The 15833-nt window shown below is 38.5% G+C and overlaps 1 protein-coding gene across 2 annotated transcripts in view; it reads left to right on the plus strand.

Annotated features, from left to right (window-relative positions):
- Positions 1-15833, plus strand: part of PRPF18 (pre-mRNA processing factor 18) — a 50098-nt gene that overhangs the window by 2272 nt on the left and 31993 nt on the right. Inside the window, exons 2-3 of one of the 2 annotated variants that reach the window (XM_043563987.1) lie at positions 15348-15425; positions 15541-15567. In XM_043563987.1, coding sequence (XP_043419922.1) covers positions 15348-15425; positions 15541-15567 — 105 coding nt within the window. The remainder of the gene's footprint in view (positions 1-15347; positions 15426-15540; positions 15568-15833) is intronic. The other variant, XM_043563988.1, reaches the window with a different exon arrangement.

Consider the following 15833-nt stretch of genomic DNA (forward strand, 5'->3'; position numbering starts at 1 on the left):
ATTTTAATTCGTTCTGTTTGATTTAAAAAAAAATACTCGTTGGGGATCAGTGAATTGTTTCCATTACCTTATCTGTTGCTGGAAAACACCTGTCTGTGCTACATTGTTCTTCCAGAAGAGGCGTCTCAGTTTGGTCAGTTCAAGTGATGTTGCAGGTTTTTATTGTTAGTCTGATAGTTGAAATAGTAAATACTTCCTGTCAGTGCCTCTTTGTTAGATTAGAGAAACTCCAAAAAACAGCCTCCAATCACCTGTCCTACATGTCCTGCCTGCTGTGACTACTCAAGAGGTAAGTGTAGGCCCTGCGTGGCTCTAATACCCGTGCTTTGGAGTCCTGGTGTTGGTGAGTCTTGATTAAATTTTTTTTTTTTTTTGTATTTTTTACTTTTGAGGGAGACAGAGTGTGAGCAGGGGAGGCGTAGTGCAGAGAGAGAGAGGAAGACAAAGAATCCGAAACAGACTCCAGGCTCTGAGCTGTCAGCACAGAGCCTGACTCAGGGCTTGAACTCATGAACCGCGACATCATGACCTGAGCTGAAGGTGGATGCTTAACTGACCCAGGTGCCTCTGGTGAATCTTGATTTAACACAGAGCTTCATTTATGTGGAAGACACTTTGTAGCAGTTTTAGTTGTAGTTATGAAGATGGGCTTTGTGTAGACTTCTGGCTTTGTTCCCCCCCCCCCCCCAATATATTATTGAATGTTTTCTCTATGTGTGACATTATACTCTGCCACAGAGAATTAAAGAAAAAGTAATGCTTGATTCTGTAAGGAACATACATTCAGTTTCACAGAAAATAAGCCACCAGGCAAGATATTCCTCACCTTTTCTCCTGTTAAAATGGATGCAGCACCAGTTAAGACTTGGGTCTGACCTCCCACCTGCACACTGGATCCCAGGTCCTGTTTTTTAGCATCGTGGACCTTAATGTCACGTCCCGTTTCTTCCTGTGCCTTTAGTCTGCTGACTTATTCCCACCAGCACTGAAACATCCTGATGTCTCTTCCATCTTTAAGAAAAAGGTTTTTTTGTTTTTGGGTTTTTTTTTTTTTTTTTTTTTTATAACCAAGCTTCTTAAAATGAATTGTAATTCCTACACTCTCCTTGACATGATGCAGACTGGTTCCTGCCCCCACAACTATACTGAATGTATTCTAGTCACAGACGGTAGTGCCCTCCACATTTTCCTGACCTCCACAGCACGTGACACTTTTGACCCGGCTCCTTTCTGCATAAGCCCCTCTGCCTCTTCTCCTGTTGATGATAGTACTCGAAGGATCTTGGACTTAAAAAGGTTACGAATTAGTGGGGCGCCCGGCTGGCTTGGTGGGTGAGGCATGTGGATCTTGGTCTCGGGGATGTGGATTTGAGTCTTAGGTTGGGTGTAGAGATTACTTAACAATAAAATCTTTTTTTTTTTTTTTAATTTTTTTTTTCAACGTTTATTTTTATTTTTGGGACAGAGAGAGACAGAGCATGAACGGGGGAGGGGCAGAGAGAGAGGGAGACACAGAATCGGAAACAGGTTCCAGGCTCCGAGCCATCAGCCCAGAGCCCGACGCGGGGCTCGAACTCACGGACCGCGAGATCGTGACCTGGCTGAAGTCGGACGCTTAACCGACTGCGCCACCCAGGCGCCCCGACAATAAAATCTTAAAAAACAAACAACCCCCCCCCCAAAAAAAAAAAAAAAACTAGTAATTTCTGTGCTGGTGAAAATCTGTGCCCTTTACACCCCAGCCCCAGGTCGTTTCGGCCCTACTGAAACTTTTTGCATTTTTTCACTGCTTTGAACTTGGCTTTATGGTTACTTATCCTTTTCTTTGTAGTAGTTTTCTATAATTCTCTTCAGCTTCTATTTAATGGTCAGTGAGTAGCCTTTGAAGGTGGTTTTTTTTTTGTTTTTTTGTTTTTTTTATTTAAAGTGTAGCTCAAAAACAGTGCGGTAGGGGTTTTGCTGTCACGTTGATAGCATCCATATTTTGACATCTTTAGATTCTTTTTCCAACATTTTACTATGAAAATTTTCAAATGTACAGAAAACTCAAAAATAATTGCACAGTAAACACTCATGGCTACCACCTAGATTCCACAGTGAAACCTGCATTAACATTTTACTGTATTTGCTTTATCATGTAATTGTCCATTCATTAATTCATCTGACATTTCAGAAACTACTTTAGAGGGCTTGTAGCAGTCAGCTTTTTAGATTCAGTGATAGGCTATTTTAGTAGTTTCTCCACAGTTTGATGAAGGGGCACCCAGAGGCTAAGTATTTATTATTTCAGCCATCACAGATTAACCCTGAAAAGTTGGGACACCGCACGAAGCGACCAAAGATGAGGTGGCTCTTCTGGAACTATATAGACAAGCGTTTTTCAGCTGCAGATGGGGTAATGAAAACAATTTAACGATCTTAATATATTTCACGTTAAGTTGCAGACATTGGTACACTTTACCCCTAAACAATTTGGTGTCCTTATCATTAACCAGAGTTCATTATTTTTTCTTTTTGTGTGTATGCACAAATTCATGTATTAAGAAATACACGAATCAATGCATTTTGACACGTGCCCATGCCTGTGTAATGCCATCTGTATCAAGACACAGAATACTACCTCGTTCCATCTTCCAGTCATGCCCTGGGCCCACAGAAGCCCCCACCGTTCAGATTTCTTTCCACCATTGGGTAGTCCTTCCTGCTTTAGAACTTCACGTAAGTGGAATCATACTGTGTGCTCTTCTGTGTTTCACTGTCTTTAATCATAATGTTTTGAGTTGTTTGCCTCTTTCTGCTGAATAGTATTCCGTTGTATAAATAGGCCCAGTTCCCCTGATGTTGGCACTGGAGCTGTTTGCACGATTTTGCTCTTAAAATGAAAGCAGCTGCAAAACTTCATGTAGAAGTCATGGGTTTTCATTCCTCTTAGGAAGATGCCGGGGAGTGGGATTGCTAGGTCGTAGAGTAAGTCTGTGTTTTTCTGAAAAGCCACCAGTCGTTTTTCCAAAGTGCTTGGACCATGTTTTCCATCCACCAGCAAAGACCGTTCAGATGCCCTCTGTTCTGGTCAGCAGTTCGTGTCATCCGTCTTCTTACGTCCAGCAATTCTAGAGGATGTGTCTAGACACCGCAGGGTGGCTTTAATTTGCATCTGTCTGATAATGATTTTAAGTACTTCTCGTGTGTTTTTTGACCATTTCTATCCCTCTTCTAAAGTGTTAGAATTGCTTGCATATTTTTTAATTGGGTTGATGGGTGTTTTTTTTTTCTTACTGTGTTGAAGGAATTCTTCATATACCATGGATGCCAGGCCTTTGTCAGATATGTTTTGTGAATATTTTCTCCAAGACTATGGGCTTTTTATTCATTTTCTTAACAGTGTTTTTGATGAGCAGGGGCTTTGAATTTTGATAAAGCCCAATTTATCAGTTTTTTTGCGTGTGCCTCTTGGTCTGTGTTGTTCTGCCTGGGAATGTAAACGAGTACAGTCTCGTGGAAAAAAGTTGGGCAGTTTCTTAAAAGTTCAGCATACCTCCATGGTACACTCCAGTCACCCTAGGCTTTTACTCAAGAGTGTAAGGTATTCTCCTAGGTTTTAAAAGCTTTGTTTTTATTTAATAAACAGAGTTCTACACAATTCTGAATCCGTTTTTTTTGTGCGTGAGATAGAGGTGTGGTTTGCTGCACTCCCGGTGGGTATCCAGTCCCACACCATTTACTGAAAATAAGTTTCCCTTGGATGGTTTTAGTGTCTTCAGAAATCAAATAATTGTGTTGTGTGGCTCCATTGTGGGTGCTCACTTCTGTTCATGTAAACTCTCTGTTGATCCTTAGGCCAGTGCCACACAGTCTTTTTTTTTTTTTTTTTAAACATTTATTTATTACTGAGAGACAGAGAGACACTGAGCATGAGCAGGGAAGGGGCAGAGAGAGGGGGAGACACAGAATGCGAAGCAGGCTCCAGGCTCTGAGCTGTCATCGGAGAGCCTGATGCGGGGCTCCAGCTCGCGGACCGTGAGATCATGACCTGAGCTGAAGTCGGACGCTCAACCGACTGAGCCACCTAGGCGCCCCCACAGTCTTTTGATTCCTATAGCTTTATGGTGCGTTTTAAGGTCTGGCAAGGTAAAAACTACCGTCAATACTACTAGTTTTTCTTTTTCCTTTTTTCCTCCTCCTCCTCTTAGTCTCTGGCTGTGATACTTTATTTTGGAGCAGCTTTATTGAGGTGTAATTGACATACAGTAAACCAGAATATACAGTTGGGTGCATTTTGACATGAGTATACACCTGTGAAACTTTCACCCCAGTGAAGATAGTAAACATGCCCATCTCACCCCAGAGTTTCTTTTTGCCTCCTGGTCATCCTGCCTTCCTGCCCCTCCCTGCACCCCAAAACCACCCTGCTCACAGGCACCCACTGATCTGCTTTCTCTTACTTTAAATTAGTTGCCATTTTCTAGAGTCTTGCGTGAATGCAATCATTCAGTATGTTTTTGGTCTTGTTTTTCTTCTTTCATTCAGCCTAATCTTGAGATTCATTCTTGTGGTTCTGTGTATTGGTACTTAATTATTTTTTACACTGAACAACATTCCACCATTGAATGGGTATACCCGGTTTATTTATTCATTAAACTATTGGAAGACCTTAGGGTTGTTGGCAGTTTTGGGCTGTTAAAATAGAGCTACTATGAACACTGGTGTATGGGCTTCTATATGGACATATGCTTTCATTTCTCTTAAGAAAAGGCCACGGAGTGGGATGGTTGGGTCATGCAGTAGGATGTTTAACTGTTTTTTTTTAAAGAGGTTCTGTTAGATTGGGTGTTATTTCTTGCATACAGTTTTACAAAATTTAATGTTTTATAGTATATATAATTATGAAACATTTCATCTGTGCAATGCATATTTTTGTGTAGATTTCTGCTTGGGATGTTATCAGTGGTAAAATACAGCCAACAGGGATTCGTTATCACTTCATAGTTCTTTCATTCTGAAAGGCGTTGTGTTTTTTTTTTTTCCCCTTTTGATGAGGACTTCTAAGATTTACTTTCATCAATTTTCAAATATATAATACAGTATTTTTATTTATTTATTTTGAGAGAGAGAGAGAGAGTGTGAGTGTGTGAGTGTGTGAGTGTACAAGTGGGGGAGGGCCAGCAAGAGAGGGAGAGAATCCCAAGCAAGCTCCATGCCACTGATGTGGAGCCTGATGCAGGCTTGAACCCATGAACTGTGAGATCATGACCTAAGCCAAAATCAAGTGTCGGGTGCTTACCTGACTGAGCCACCCAGGTACCCCTATAATACAGTATTATTAACTATAGTCACTAGGCTGTACATTATATCTCTTTGAGTTGATTATTTTATAACTGGAAGTTTGTACCTTTTGATTGTCACCCAAGCCCCCTAACCCCTCAACCTCTGCCTCTGTGTACCTATGAGTTTGGTTTATTGTTAAAATTCCTCATATAAGTGAGATCATAGATTATCTTTCTTCTAACTTACTTCACTTAGTGTAATACCCTTGGGATCCATCCATGTTGTTGTAAAAGTCAAGATTTTATTTTTTATGGCTGAATAATACTCCATTTTGTGTGTGTGTGTGTGTGTGTGTGTGTGTGTGAGTGAGAGAGAGAGATAGAGAGAGAGAGAGAGATTTTTTAATCTATTCATTTATCGATGGACAAGTTTTTTCCATACCTTGGCTATTGAAAATATTGCTAAAATGAGTATGAGGGTGCATAGACCTTTTCAAAGCAGTGTTTTCATTTTCTTGGGATAAATACCCAGAGTGCAGTTGCTGAATGATATGGTGCTTCTCTTTGTAAGTTTTGGAGGAGCCTCCACACCATTTTCCACAGTGGCTGTACCAGTATACGTTCCCGCCAACAGTGCACAAGGGTTCCTTTTCCCCCACATCCTCACCAGCACTTGTTATTTCTTGGCTTTTTTTGATAATAGCATTCTGACAGGTGTGAGGTGCTATCTCCTGGTTTTGGTTTGCATTTCCCTGATGATGAGTGATGTTGATTAGCATTTTTTCATGTATCTGTCGGCCATCTGTACATCTTCTTTGGAAGAATGTCTGTTCAGACCCTCTGCTCATTTTTAAAGTTGGATTATTTCTTATGCTGTTTAGTTGTATGGGTTCGTTGTATATTTTGGATATTAACCCTTTATCATGTATGTGATTTGCAAATATCTTTTATTTTGTGGATTGTCTTTTTGTTGATGGTTTTGTCACTTGGCAGAAGCTTTGTCGTTTGATGTAGTCTCTCTTACTTGCTGGTTTCGCTTTTGTTGCCTTTGGTTTTGGAGTCGGACCGAAAAACTCGTCAAGACCGATGTCAAAGAGCTTACTGCTGGTGTTTTCTTCTAGGAGTTTTCTAGGTCATAAATTCAACTCTTTCATCTATTTTGAATTACTTTTTGTGTATGGTTTAAGATTGTAGTGTAAATTCTTTGGCATGTGGCACTCCAGTTTTCCCAGCACCATTTTTTGAACAGACAACCTTTTCCTGTAAATGTTTGGCTCCCTTGTACATTAATGGGTTTTACATGCATGGATTTATTTCAGGGCTCTCTATTTTGCATTCATCTATGTGTCTGTTTTTATGCCACTCCCATACTGTCTGGATTACTATAGCTTTGTATCATAGTTCTAGATGCAGGTGCTTGATGCCTCCTGCTTTGTTCTTTATCAAAATTATGTTAGCTGTTGGGGTCTTTGGGGGTTCCATACAAAGTTTAGGATTGTTGTATTTTTGTGAAAAATGCCGTTGGAATTTTGATAGGGATTGATTTGAATTTATAGATTGCTTTGAATAGTAGGGACATTTTCACAGTACAGGCATACCTTGGAGCTTTTGCGGGTTTTGTTCCAGACCACTGCAGTAAAGCAAATATTGGAATAAAGTGAGTCAGATGAGGTTTTTGGTTTCCCAGTGCATATCAAAATTATGTTCGCACTGTACTATTAAGTGTGCAGTAGCATTAGGTCTATGAAAATAAAACAACTTAAAAATATTTTATTGGTAAAATATGCTAACCAGCATCTACACTTTTGGTGAGTTGTAATCACTGATCTCAGATACCATAGCAAAAATAATAAAAATGAAAAAGTTTGAAATATTGCTAGAATTAGCAAAATAGGGCACAGACACAAAGTACACAAATGCCGTTGAACAAATGGTGCCAATAGACTTGCTCAATGGAGGGTTGCCACAGATCTTCAGTTTGTAAAAGATGGGAGTATTCGTGAAGTGCAATAAAGTGAAGGTCAATGAAACGACGTATACCTGTAACTAGTTCCTGCAGTCCAGGGGCACGGACCATCTTTGCATTTATTTGTGTCTTCAGTTTCTTTCATCACTGTCTTAAGAGTTTTCAGTGTACAGCTCTTTTATTTACCTCCTTGGTTAAATATATTCTTAGGTAGTTTATTCATTTTGATGTTGTTGTAAATGGGATTGTTTTCTTAATTCCTCTTTCTCATACTTTGTTATTAGTGCATAGAAACGGCAATTTTTGTACATTGATTTTTGTATCCTGCAGGTTTACTGAATTTATACTGAATTCATTTCTGACATCTTTTTGGTGCAGTCTTTAGGGTTTTCTATGAATAATATGTCATCAGCAAATATTGACGGTTTTACCTCTTCATTTTGGAATTTTCTTGGATGGGTTGCTGTGGCTACGACTTCTAATACTATGTTGAATAAAAATGGTGAGAGTTGACATCCTTGTCTTGTTCCTGACCTTAAAGGAAAAGCTTTCAACTTTTCACCACTGAATATGATGTTATGCGTGGGCTTGTCATATTTGCCCTTTTTATGTTGGTATGTTCCCTCTATACCACTTGGACAGTTTTTATCATAAATGGATGTTGAGTTTTGTCAGATGCTTTTTCTGCATCTATTGAGATGGTCATAAGATTTTTTTCCCTCCATTTTGTTAATGTGGTGTATCACATTGATTTGTGGGCATTGAATGAGGCTTGCATCCCTGAAATAAATCCCACTTGTCATGGTGTATGATTCTTTTAATAAATTGTTGAATTCAGTTCATTAATACTTTGTTGAGATTTTTTTCATCTATATGCATCAGGAATATTAGCCAGTAGTTTTCTTTCCTTGTGGGATCATTGTGTGGTTTTGGTATCAGGGTAATGTTGGCCTTAAAATGAGTTTGGAAATGTTTCCTGCTCTATTTTTTTTTTTTTTTTGGAAGTGTTTGTGAAGGATGAGTTCAGTTCTTTGACTGTTTGGTAGGATTCACCAGTGAAGCCATCTTGTCCTGGAGTTTTGTTTTTTGGGAGGACTTGGATTACTGATTCAATCTCCTTACTAGTAATTTGAAATTTTCTATTTCTTCATAATTCAGACTTGGAAAGTTGTAGATTTGTAGGAATTTACCCATTTCTTCTAGGTTGTCCAGTTTGTTGGTGTATAATTATTCATAGTAGTCTCTTAGGATATTTTGTGTTTCTGTGGTATCATTGTAATGTGTCTTCTTTCATTTATGATTTTATTTGTGCACTTTTTTTTTACTTGATAAATGTAGCTTGAAGGTTTGTCAATTTTCGGGAAAAAAACAAAACAAAAACCCAAAACCCAAAACAGCTCTTAGTTTAATTGATCTTTTTAATCTCAGTTTCATTTATTTTTGCTCTGGTATTTGTTAATTCCTTCCCTCTACAAACTTTGGGCTTCATTTGTTCTTTTTCTCAGTCCTTGAGGTGTGAAGTTAGGTTGTTTTGAGATTTTTCTTGTTTTCTGAGGTAAACATTTATTGATAGGAGTTCCCCTCTTAGAACTACTTTTGCTGCGTCCCATACATTTTGGTAAGTTGTGCTTCGATTTTTATTTATTTGAAGGTGTTTTTTGATTTCTCCTTTGGTTTCATTGACTCATTGTTTGTTCAGTAACATGTTTTCTTTTTGTAATTGATGTCTAGTTTCATATCATAGTGGTTGGAAGAGATGGTTGATGTGATTTCATTCTTAAATTTATCAAGACTTGATTTGTGGCCTCATTCATGCTTTGTCCTGGAGAATGTTCCATGTGCACTTGAGAAGAATGTCTGTTCTGCTTTTTTCTTTCCTTTTTTAATGTTTATATATTTTTGAAGGTGAAAAAGAGAGAGAGACAGAGCATGAGCAGGGGAGGGGCAGAGAGAGGGAGACACAGCATCCCAAGCAGGCTCCAGGCTCTGGGCTGTCAGCACAGAGCCCGACGTGGGGCTTGAACCCACAAACTGTGAGATCCTGACCTGAGCCTAAGTCTGACACTTAACCCGACTGAGCCACCCAAGCAACCCCCTTCTGCCTTTGGATGGAATATTCTGCATACATCTGTTAAGTCTGTCTATTCTAACATGTCATTTAAGGCATTGTTTCCTTATTATTGTTTTCTATCTGGATGATCTATCCATTGATGTAGCATTGTGTCTCTTTAAATTGTGTGTGTGTGTATCCTCCCATATGGTATATTACTTGAGGGATTTTAAGGCTTATTTTCATAATTCACCAAGGTGTTAACCTTGCCACATACTTTGATCTCATGTATAGTATCTTTGCATATTCAGGCTGTATATTTATATTTGTTGGCTTTCCAGTGTGTTTTTTTTACAACTCTTGATGATGTTTCTGTCTCATTTATCTAAACACTAAAGACCTTAACATGATTGAGGAATGATGATTCTAAATTAATGAAATGCTGACAGTCATGGGTGAATGTTTTAAATTTTGATTTTCCTTTATTAGTGTTGGCAGACATTTCAGGTGGTACAGTAGATACGTTTCTGCACTTTAGACCTTTGGACCTCAGTTTTATCTTACAGAAAGTACAACTTAGAGTCCAAGAATAACATTTGTAAAGCAGCATGTAGGAATTAGGTTCTGACTTAAAAAGGAGAAGTACTTTTGTATACCCTTTGCAGATTGTCTTTAAAATCAGGGAGAAAGGTTAGGTGCTGGAAAAAAAAAAAAAAAGGTGCTTTAGGAGAGAATCTAAAGAAATTTAACCATCAGTCCATATGCTGTCTTAAAATGTGTACCACCCACTTGTATTTAGACTTTTGTGTTTGTAGGTCTTTATTCATTCTGTAATGAATTCAACAAACTTAGAGCTTGAGAATTGTGAATACAGTTAGAAAGGAAAGCGGATTTGTGAAATGAATGAACAAGCCCTAAAATCTGATCGTGGCCTCGTTTCTCGATAGCTCTGTAACTTTGGGCAAGTCGTCTAACCCGCCTGAGTTACCTGTAAAGGGGCTGACTCACTGATTCTCAAGTTTTAATGCTGTACAATTTTAATTGTCATCAGTGTGTCCCCAGCACTTTGTATTTCAAAGTGCGTTTTCAGTGTGCTTTATAAAACAGTGTTTTACAGTTAGAGAAGTTTTAGTTGCTCTTTTAAACTCTTCTGTTTTACTAAATACAAGGTATATAAAGATGACATTTGAAACATGGTAGGGAACCTTTTGTTTTAGACACCCTTTGATGTCATGAAATAAAGGGTCATGTAGTACAAAGCAAAATATTTTTATTTTTCTCATTATAATTCTAAAATGAAAAGCAAATTTAACAATTTAATCATTAATAATTCATTCAAATGATTAAAAATTCCAAACCTACTGAAGAGTACAATAAAGTTTCCTTCTAACCCGTGTCTCCAGGCTGCCCAATTCCCCTCCTCCGCAGCAGCTAACAGTTAATGCACGTGAAACACACGTGGAAAAGGATCCAAGTGGGTGTATAGTCTTTCTTCCTCTTCTTAAATATAATGTAGCATAGTAGATCTACTCTTCTGCACTTGATTTTTTTCATTTATCACAATATAAAATCAACTTAATGTTTAAAACTTGTTTAACAGAACTTGACAAAATTTTGAAATAGTAAAGGGAGAAACTGCCGTTACTAAAATGGAAGATGCTGGAAATAAAATCATTAGGGACAGTAATGCCTTAATATGTTTTAATAAATTGAAAAATCTAAGTGAAGTGACTAAAAGATAATATTAAAAATACAAGAATTAGAAAATCTGAACAAACGAGTAAATGAGGAAGAAATAAGCAAAGTCATCTGACAGCCAAGAGGGTAGCTATTGAAGGAGGAGTTAGCAGTTGAACTGAAGACTGCCTAAGATCAGTCGCAGAAGATTCTTTGCATTTGCACCGTGGACATTGTTGATGACCTCAGGATTTTTCACTGGAGCAGTAAGAACAGAGGCCAAGTTGTGGCAGGGCTGCAAAGAGAACTGGAAGTGAGGACGTGGGTACAGAGGAGAGAAAACATGTTCGTGTAGTTCTGTTGTAAATGACGCTTAGCATCCTACCTCGTGCAGAGCAAGGAATATTTACAGTTGGAGTCTTGAGCGTATTTAAGTGGTAATGGCCAGGAGCCTGGTACAGAGGGAAAAGGTGCAGATGCTGAAGAGAAAATAGTAATGGGTGATGAGAAGTCCCTGAGGAAGGTGGGAGGAATTGAGAAGTGGGGTGCAGCTGGAAGGGACTGGCCTTAGGCAGGAGGAAGACTTCCTCTTTGCTTCCGAAGGGAAGAAAGGCTTGGTGCTGGGCGGACTTCCTGTTCCATGGCTTCCGTCTTCTCTGTAACAGAGTGGCTTAGTCATTTGCTGAAAATAAGGGGAGAGAGGATGGGAGAAGAGGTTTAAGCGAGGGGAGAATATGTACTGGTCAGTGTAGAGAATATATTGGAGAAAAAAACTAAATAGATCGGTGGGTGGCATTGAGGCCCAAATGGTTTCCCAACATTGCCCAGCACCCTGGGTGCAGGCATGGAGAAGGCCAGCAAGGGGGTTCTCCTAGGCCCCGGATTGTCACCTCTTGATATCAGGACCCCTTTGTGTACTTAACTGTTGGCTCCGGAGAGCTTTGTGTTTACGTAGGATATGTTTATTGATAATTACTCTCTTAGAAATTAAAACTGGGAAATTTAAAAATATATTCTGTTTACTTGTATTTCATACGATGATTAGCCCATGTGTTTTAACATAAATGTTTGTGTGAAAACTGTATTGCAAAACAAAGAAATTTAACGAGAAGATTGACGTTAAAGTTTTGCAATTCTGTTTAATCCCTGGCATATTAGAAGGCAGTTGAGTTGTCCCGTTTCTCCATTCAGCCTGTTGTGATGTGTTGTTTTTGTTCAAGTATATGAAGAAACTTCATCCTCAAACAGGTATTTGGAAAAGGTGTAGTATTTTAATAGCCTTTCAGATAATTGTGGATATTCTTTGATGCTGTACCAAAACTACACAAATGGTAAGTTTCTTAAAGATTAGGGTTTGGATTCTGATCCATATCAGTGAACTTTTTTTCTTTTTTTAAGATTTTTAAATAATCTCTACACCCAAGTTGGGGCTTGAAGTTAGAACCCTGAGATCAAGAGTTGCACACTCCACTAATGAGCCAGCCAGGTGCCCATCAATGAACTTTTTTGTATATTACAATCTATTGATCTATTTTCCAGATCTTTTCTGAACTATTCTGCTTGTAGATCTTTTGCCTATGCATAATCTTGAAACTTGTTGATTTTGTACTGTCATGGTTTGCTGAGCTACATAGGTCTTCTACATGTTATGTTCTTGAAATGATACATATCACCGCTGATTGACCAGAAAAGCCTTTTAGCATTGGGAAACCATCAAGTTCACAGTGATGGCTGCAAGTTTACCACCATTCTGATCTTTGCTTGAAGGATGGAATTTTATCATTGGCAACAAATATTATTCTTTTCCTTTCAGTAATGGGCTTGCTTTCTTCGGTTTTGAGAAAATGTCTGCCAAATAGGAGACAGCTATCATAGTTCATTATGTAGCAGAACTGCTTGTATGTTTGATTTCATCCTACCAAATATAAAAAGATAATAATACTCAGGGGTTGAGATTTAGTGGAATTGTACCGTATCGTGATACTGAAGAGGAGTGCCTGGCTGGCTCAGTCGGTGGAGCATGGAACTCTTGGGGTTGTGAGTTCGAGCCCCATGTTGGGTGGAGAGCTTACTTAAAAATAAAATCTTTTTTTAAAAAAGTTTCTGAATCCACACTGGTGTTTTTATTTTTTCTGTACGTGCTTGCTGGGAAGAAGACGGTGAACTCTGAGATGTAAATAAAAATAACTTTTATTTATGCTGAGGTTCCAGTGGCTTTCCTCACCTTGGCTTTTGTACCATCAGTGAAAGTGAAAGTGTGAGCACAGTGAAAATGGAGCACATAACCTCTTAGTATTATTACGATAATGTGTTTGACCTTTTAGAACCCCTGACAAGGTCTTTAGGACCCCTAGAGGTCCATGAACTACCTTTCGACAATTGATACTCTAGGCTAAGATTTCGTTGGGTATAGTCAGTGGAATTGAGATGTGGTAGTAAAAGATACTGTAAAGATTGGACCACAGACTGAGGCTTGGGGAGTCCTTTACTTCTTCTGAGAGGATACGAGTATGTGCTTGTCAACTTGTTTACGTGACATATGACAGTTAATTCTACGTGGTCATAAGAAACAGTCGATGCTGAGATAAGATTTGGGGAGTGAAGAACTGTAGCTTGCAATACTGGATCCGTTCAAAGACTTTAAGGACCTGAGTTCTAGTTGTGCGTGTTACTTACAAGGCTCAGTAAGTTGTGGGGATGTCACCTGCCCTTTCCAACTCTCTGCTCTCTCACCTCTAAACTGCGATTAGTATTATTTTGCTCCCACCTTTCTCAGGGTAGCTTTGATGTTTGGATGATGCAATCAGTTCCTTACCCCAGGTCATAACCTTCAGCTTTGCATCTGTAAAGCTGTTCGTTTGTGGTGGATGAGTCAGTAAATGTTCGTTGAGTTAATGAACTTTAACAAAACTGTTGATCCTGAGGATTCTAAACATACACAAAAATGGAATTATAGGATGAACCTCCATCTATCCTTGTCTCGTGCTCTTTTATAAACAAGATAGGATCACACCCAACAAAATTACATTTGGGTCCTTAATACCATTAATATCCTCTCACGTTCAGATGTTTCCAGTTCAATTAAAATATGTACATAGACATTTGTACAGTTGGTTTGTTCAAATCAGATCCACACAGAATCCACTTGCTTGTTAACTTTGTTAACTACGACTCTTGGTTTCTTTTAATCAAGAACATTTTCATTCTCCCCCATTTTTTATGCCAGTAACTTGTTAGAAAAACTGGCTACCTTGATAAACGTCCCAGTATTTGCTTCCCAGTGATGGTGTTTCGCTTATTTCCCTATTCCCTACGTTTGTAATAAACTGGAAATTAGACCTAAATGGTTAGATTCACTTGCAGCTTTTTGGCAAGAATACTTAGTAGATGTGCTGTATACTTCCTGTGTGTATCACAGGGGAGACACACAATGTTTTCCTGATGCCAGGCTTGATCAGGGCATTCAAGTGTAGCAGTCTAATCTGCCCGTTGCTCACCATCAACCTTTCTTGTCATGGTCCTGGCATCCATGATCATGGCCGGAGTGAATGAGCTTGGGAACTATGAGGTACTGAAATACATGTATGGAGGTACCATTGAGGTACCCTTATAATTACCACTAATAAAGTAGGGCAGTATCTTTATTTGAGCTAAGTCATTACTGGAATAATATCCAGATGGCACAACTGTAGACGGAACAACGTCCAAATTAGGGAATGTGGATTTAACAGCAAGAATGATTTTGTATATAGTATAGAAAGAACTAACTTTTTTTTTTCTCCTACAGACTTAGAGCTGGTCTCATAACATTGAATCCTATAAAACAAATAACTTTAAACGATCTTGCTAATTGCTAATAAAGACTCTCACACCATTTTATGTCTAGATTAAGAATTAATATGATTTTAAGAATTGATCAGTACAAATATAATTAATTGGTACAGAAAGATTCCAAGTGACAAAAAGATTTTGGACACACCCTAGGAGCTCTCTGGGTAATGGCAGTTAAGATGTCAGATAACAGTTAACCATAATCTTTGATTGTTTCTGTTGGAAGAAAATAATTAAAGCATCCTGTTTTTTGTAGTTCCTAATGAATTCATTTGTAGAAATTATCATTGAACCTAAACATTGGGGAATTAAATGAAAACAACGTGAACATTTGGAAAATATTGTTGGTTTCTTCTCTTTGCTGGATATGCCTGTTAAAATGATACTGCAAGAAAAAGACTTCATATTTAGAGCAGATAGAAGACAGGTGGCATGTCGAGGGATTCAGTATAATATACCCGGCTTTACCATGCTCTTGATAAACTCAAGTGTTGGTAGGTTGTCTACGGAACATGAAATTTTACCCAGGGACCTATTAACGTACTTCTCTCTTCAATAGGAAAATAAAAAGTATTTCAAGCGTAGTGAACTTGCCAAAAAAGAAGAGGAAGCGTATTTTGAAAGATGTGGCTACAAGGTAGGGCTCTCTGCTTTTGTGTTAAGTCGTATATTTCTGAGTTTAAATTTATATAGCTGTTGTTAAAGTGACAAAATTATTGATCTCTGTTCAATTTATCAATGTTATGCGTTAGCCTATAAATGAGAAGCCATCGGGAGAGGTAGGAGCTTTTTTCTTTTTTCTTTCTTTTTTTTTAAATCTTGAATTCAGGCAAATACATGCATGCCTTCTGGCTTGGAATGGTTTGGCTTTTGTGGACAGCATGAAGTGGCTTGAGATCAAAGCTTGAATTTTGTTTCTTTGAATTTTCTGGGTCTGATTCTGCCTCATCTTCATCTCCACCAACCACCAGCTCCTCCCCCCACCTCTCCCAATAAAAGTCCATTTTAAAGGGTTTCAAAACATTTTACTCATTCGACCACAACC

This window comes from Prionailurus bengalensis, chromosome B4 (genome assembly GCF_016509475.1).
Source record: "Prionailurus bengalensis isolate Pbe53 chromosome B4, Fcat_Pben_1.1_paternal_pri, whole genome shotgun sequence".
Taxonomy (NCBI): Eukaryota; Metazoa; Chordata; class Mammalia; order Carnivora; family Felidae; genus Prionailurus; species Prionailurus bengalensis.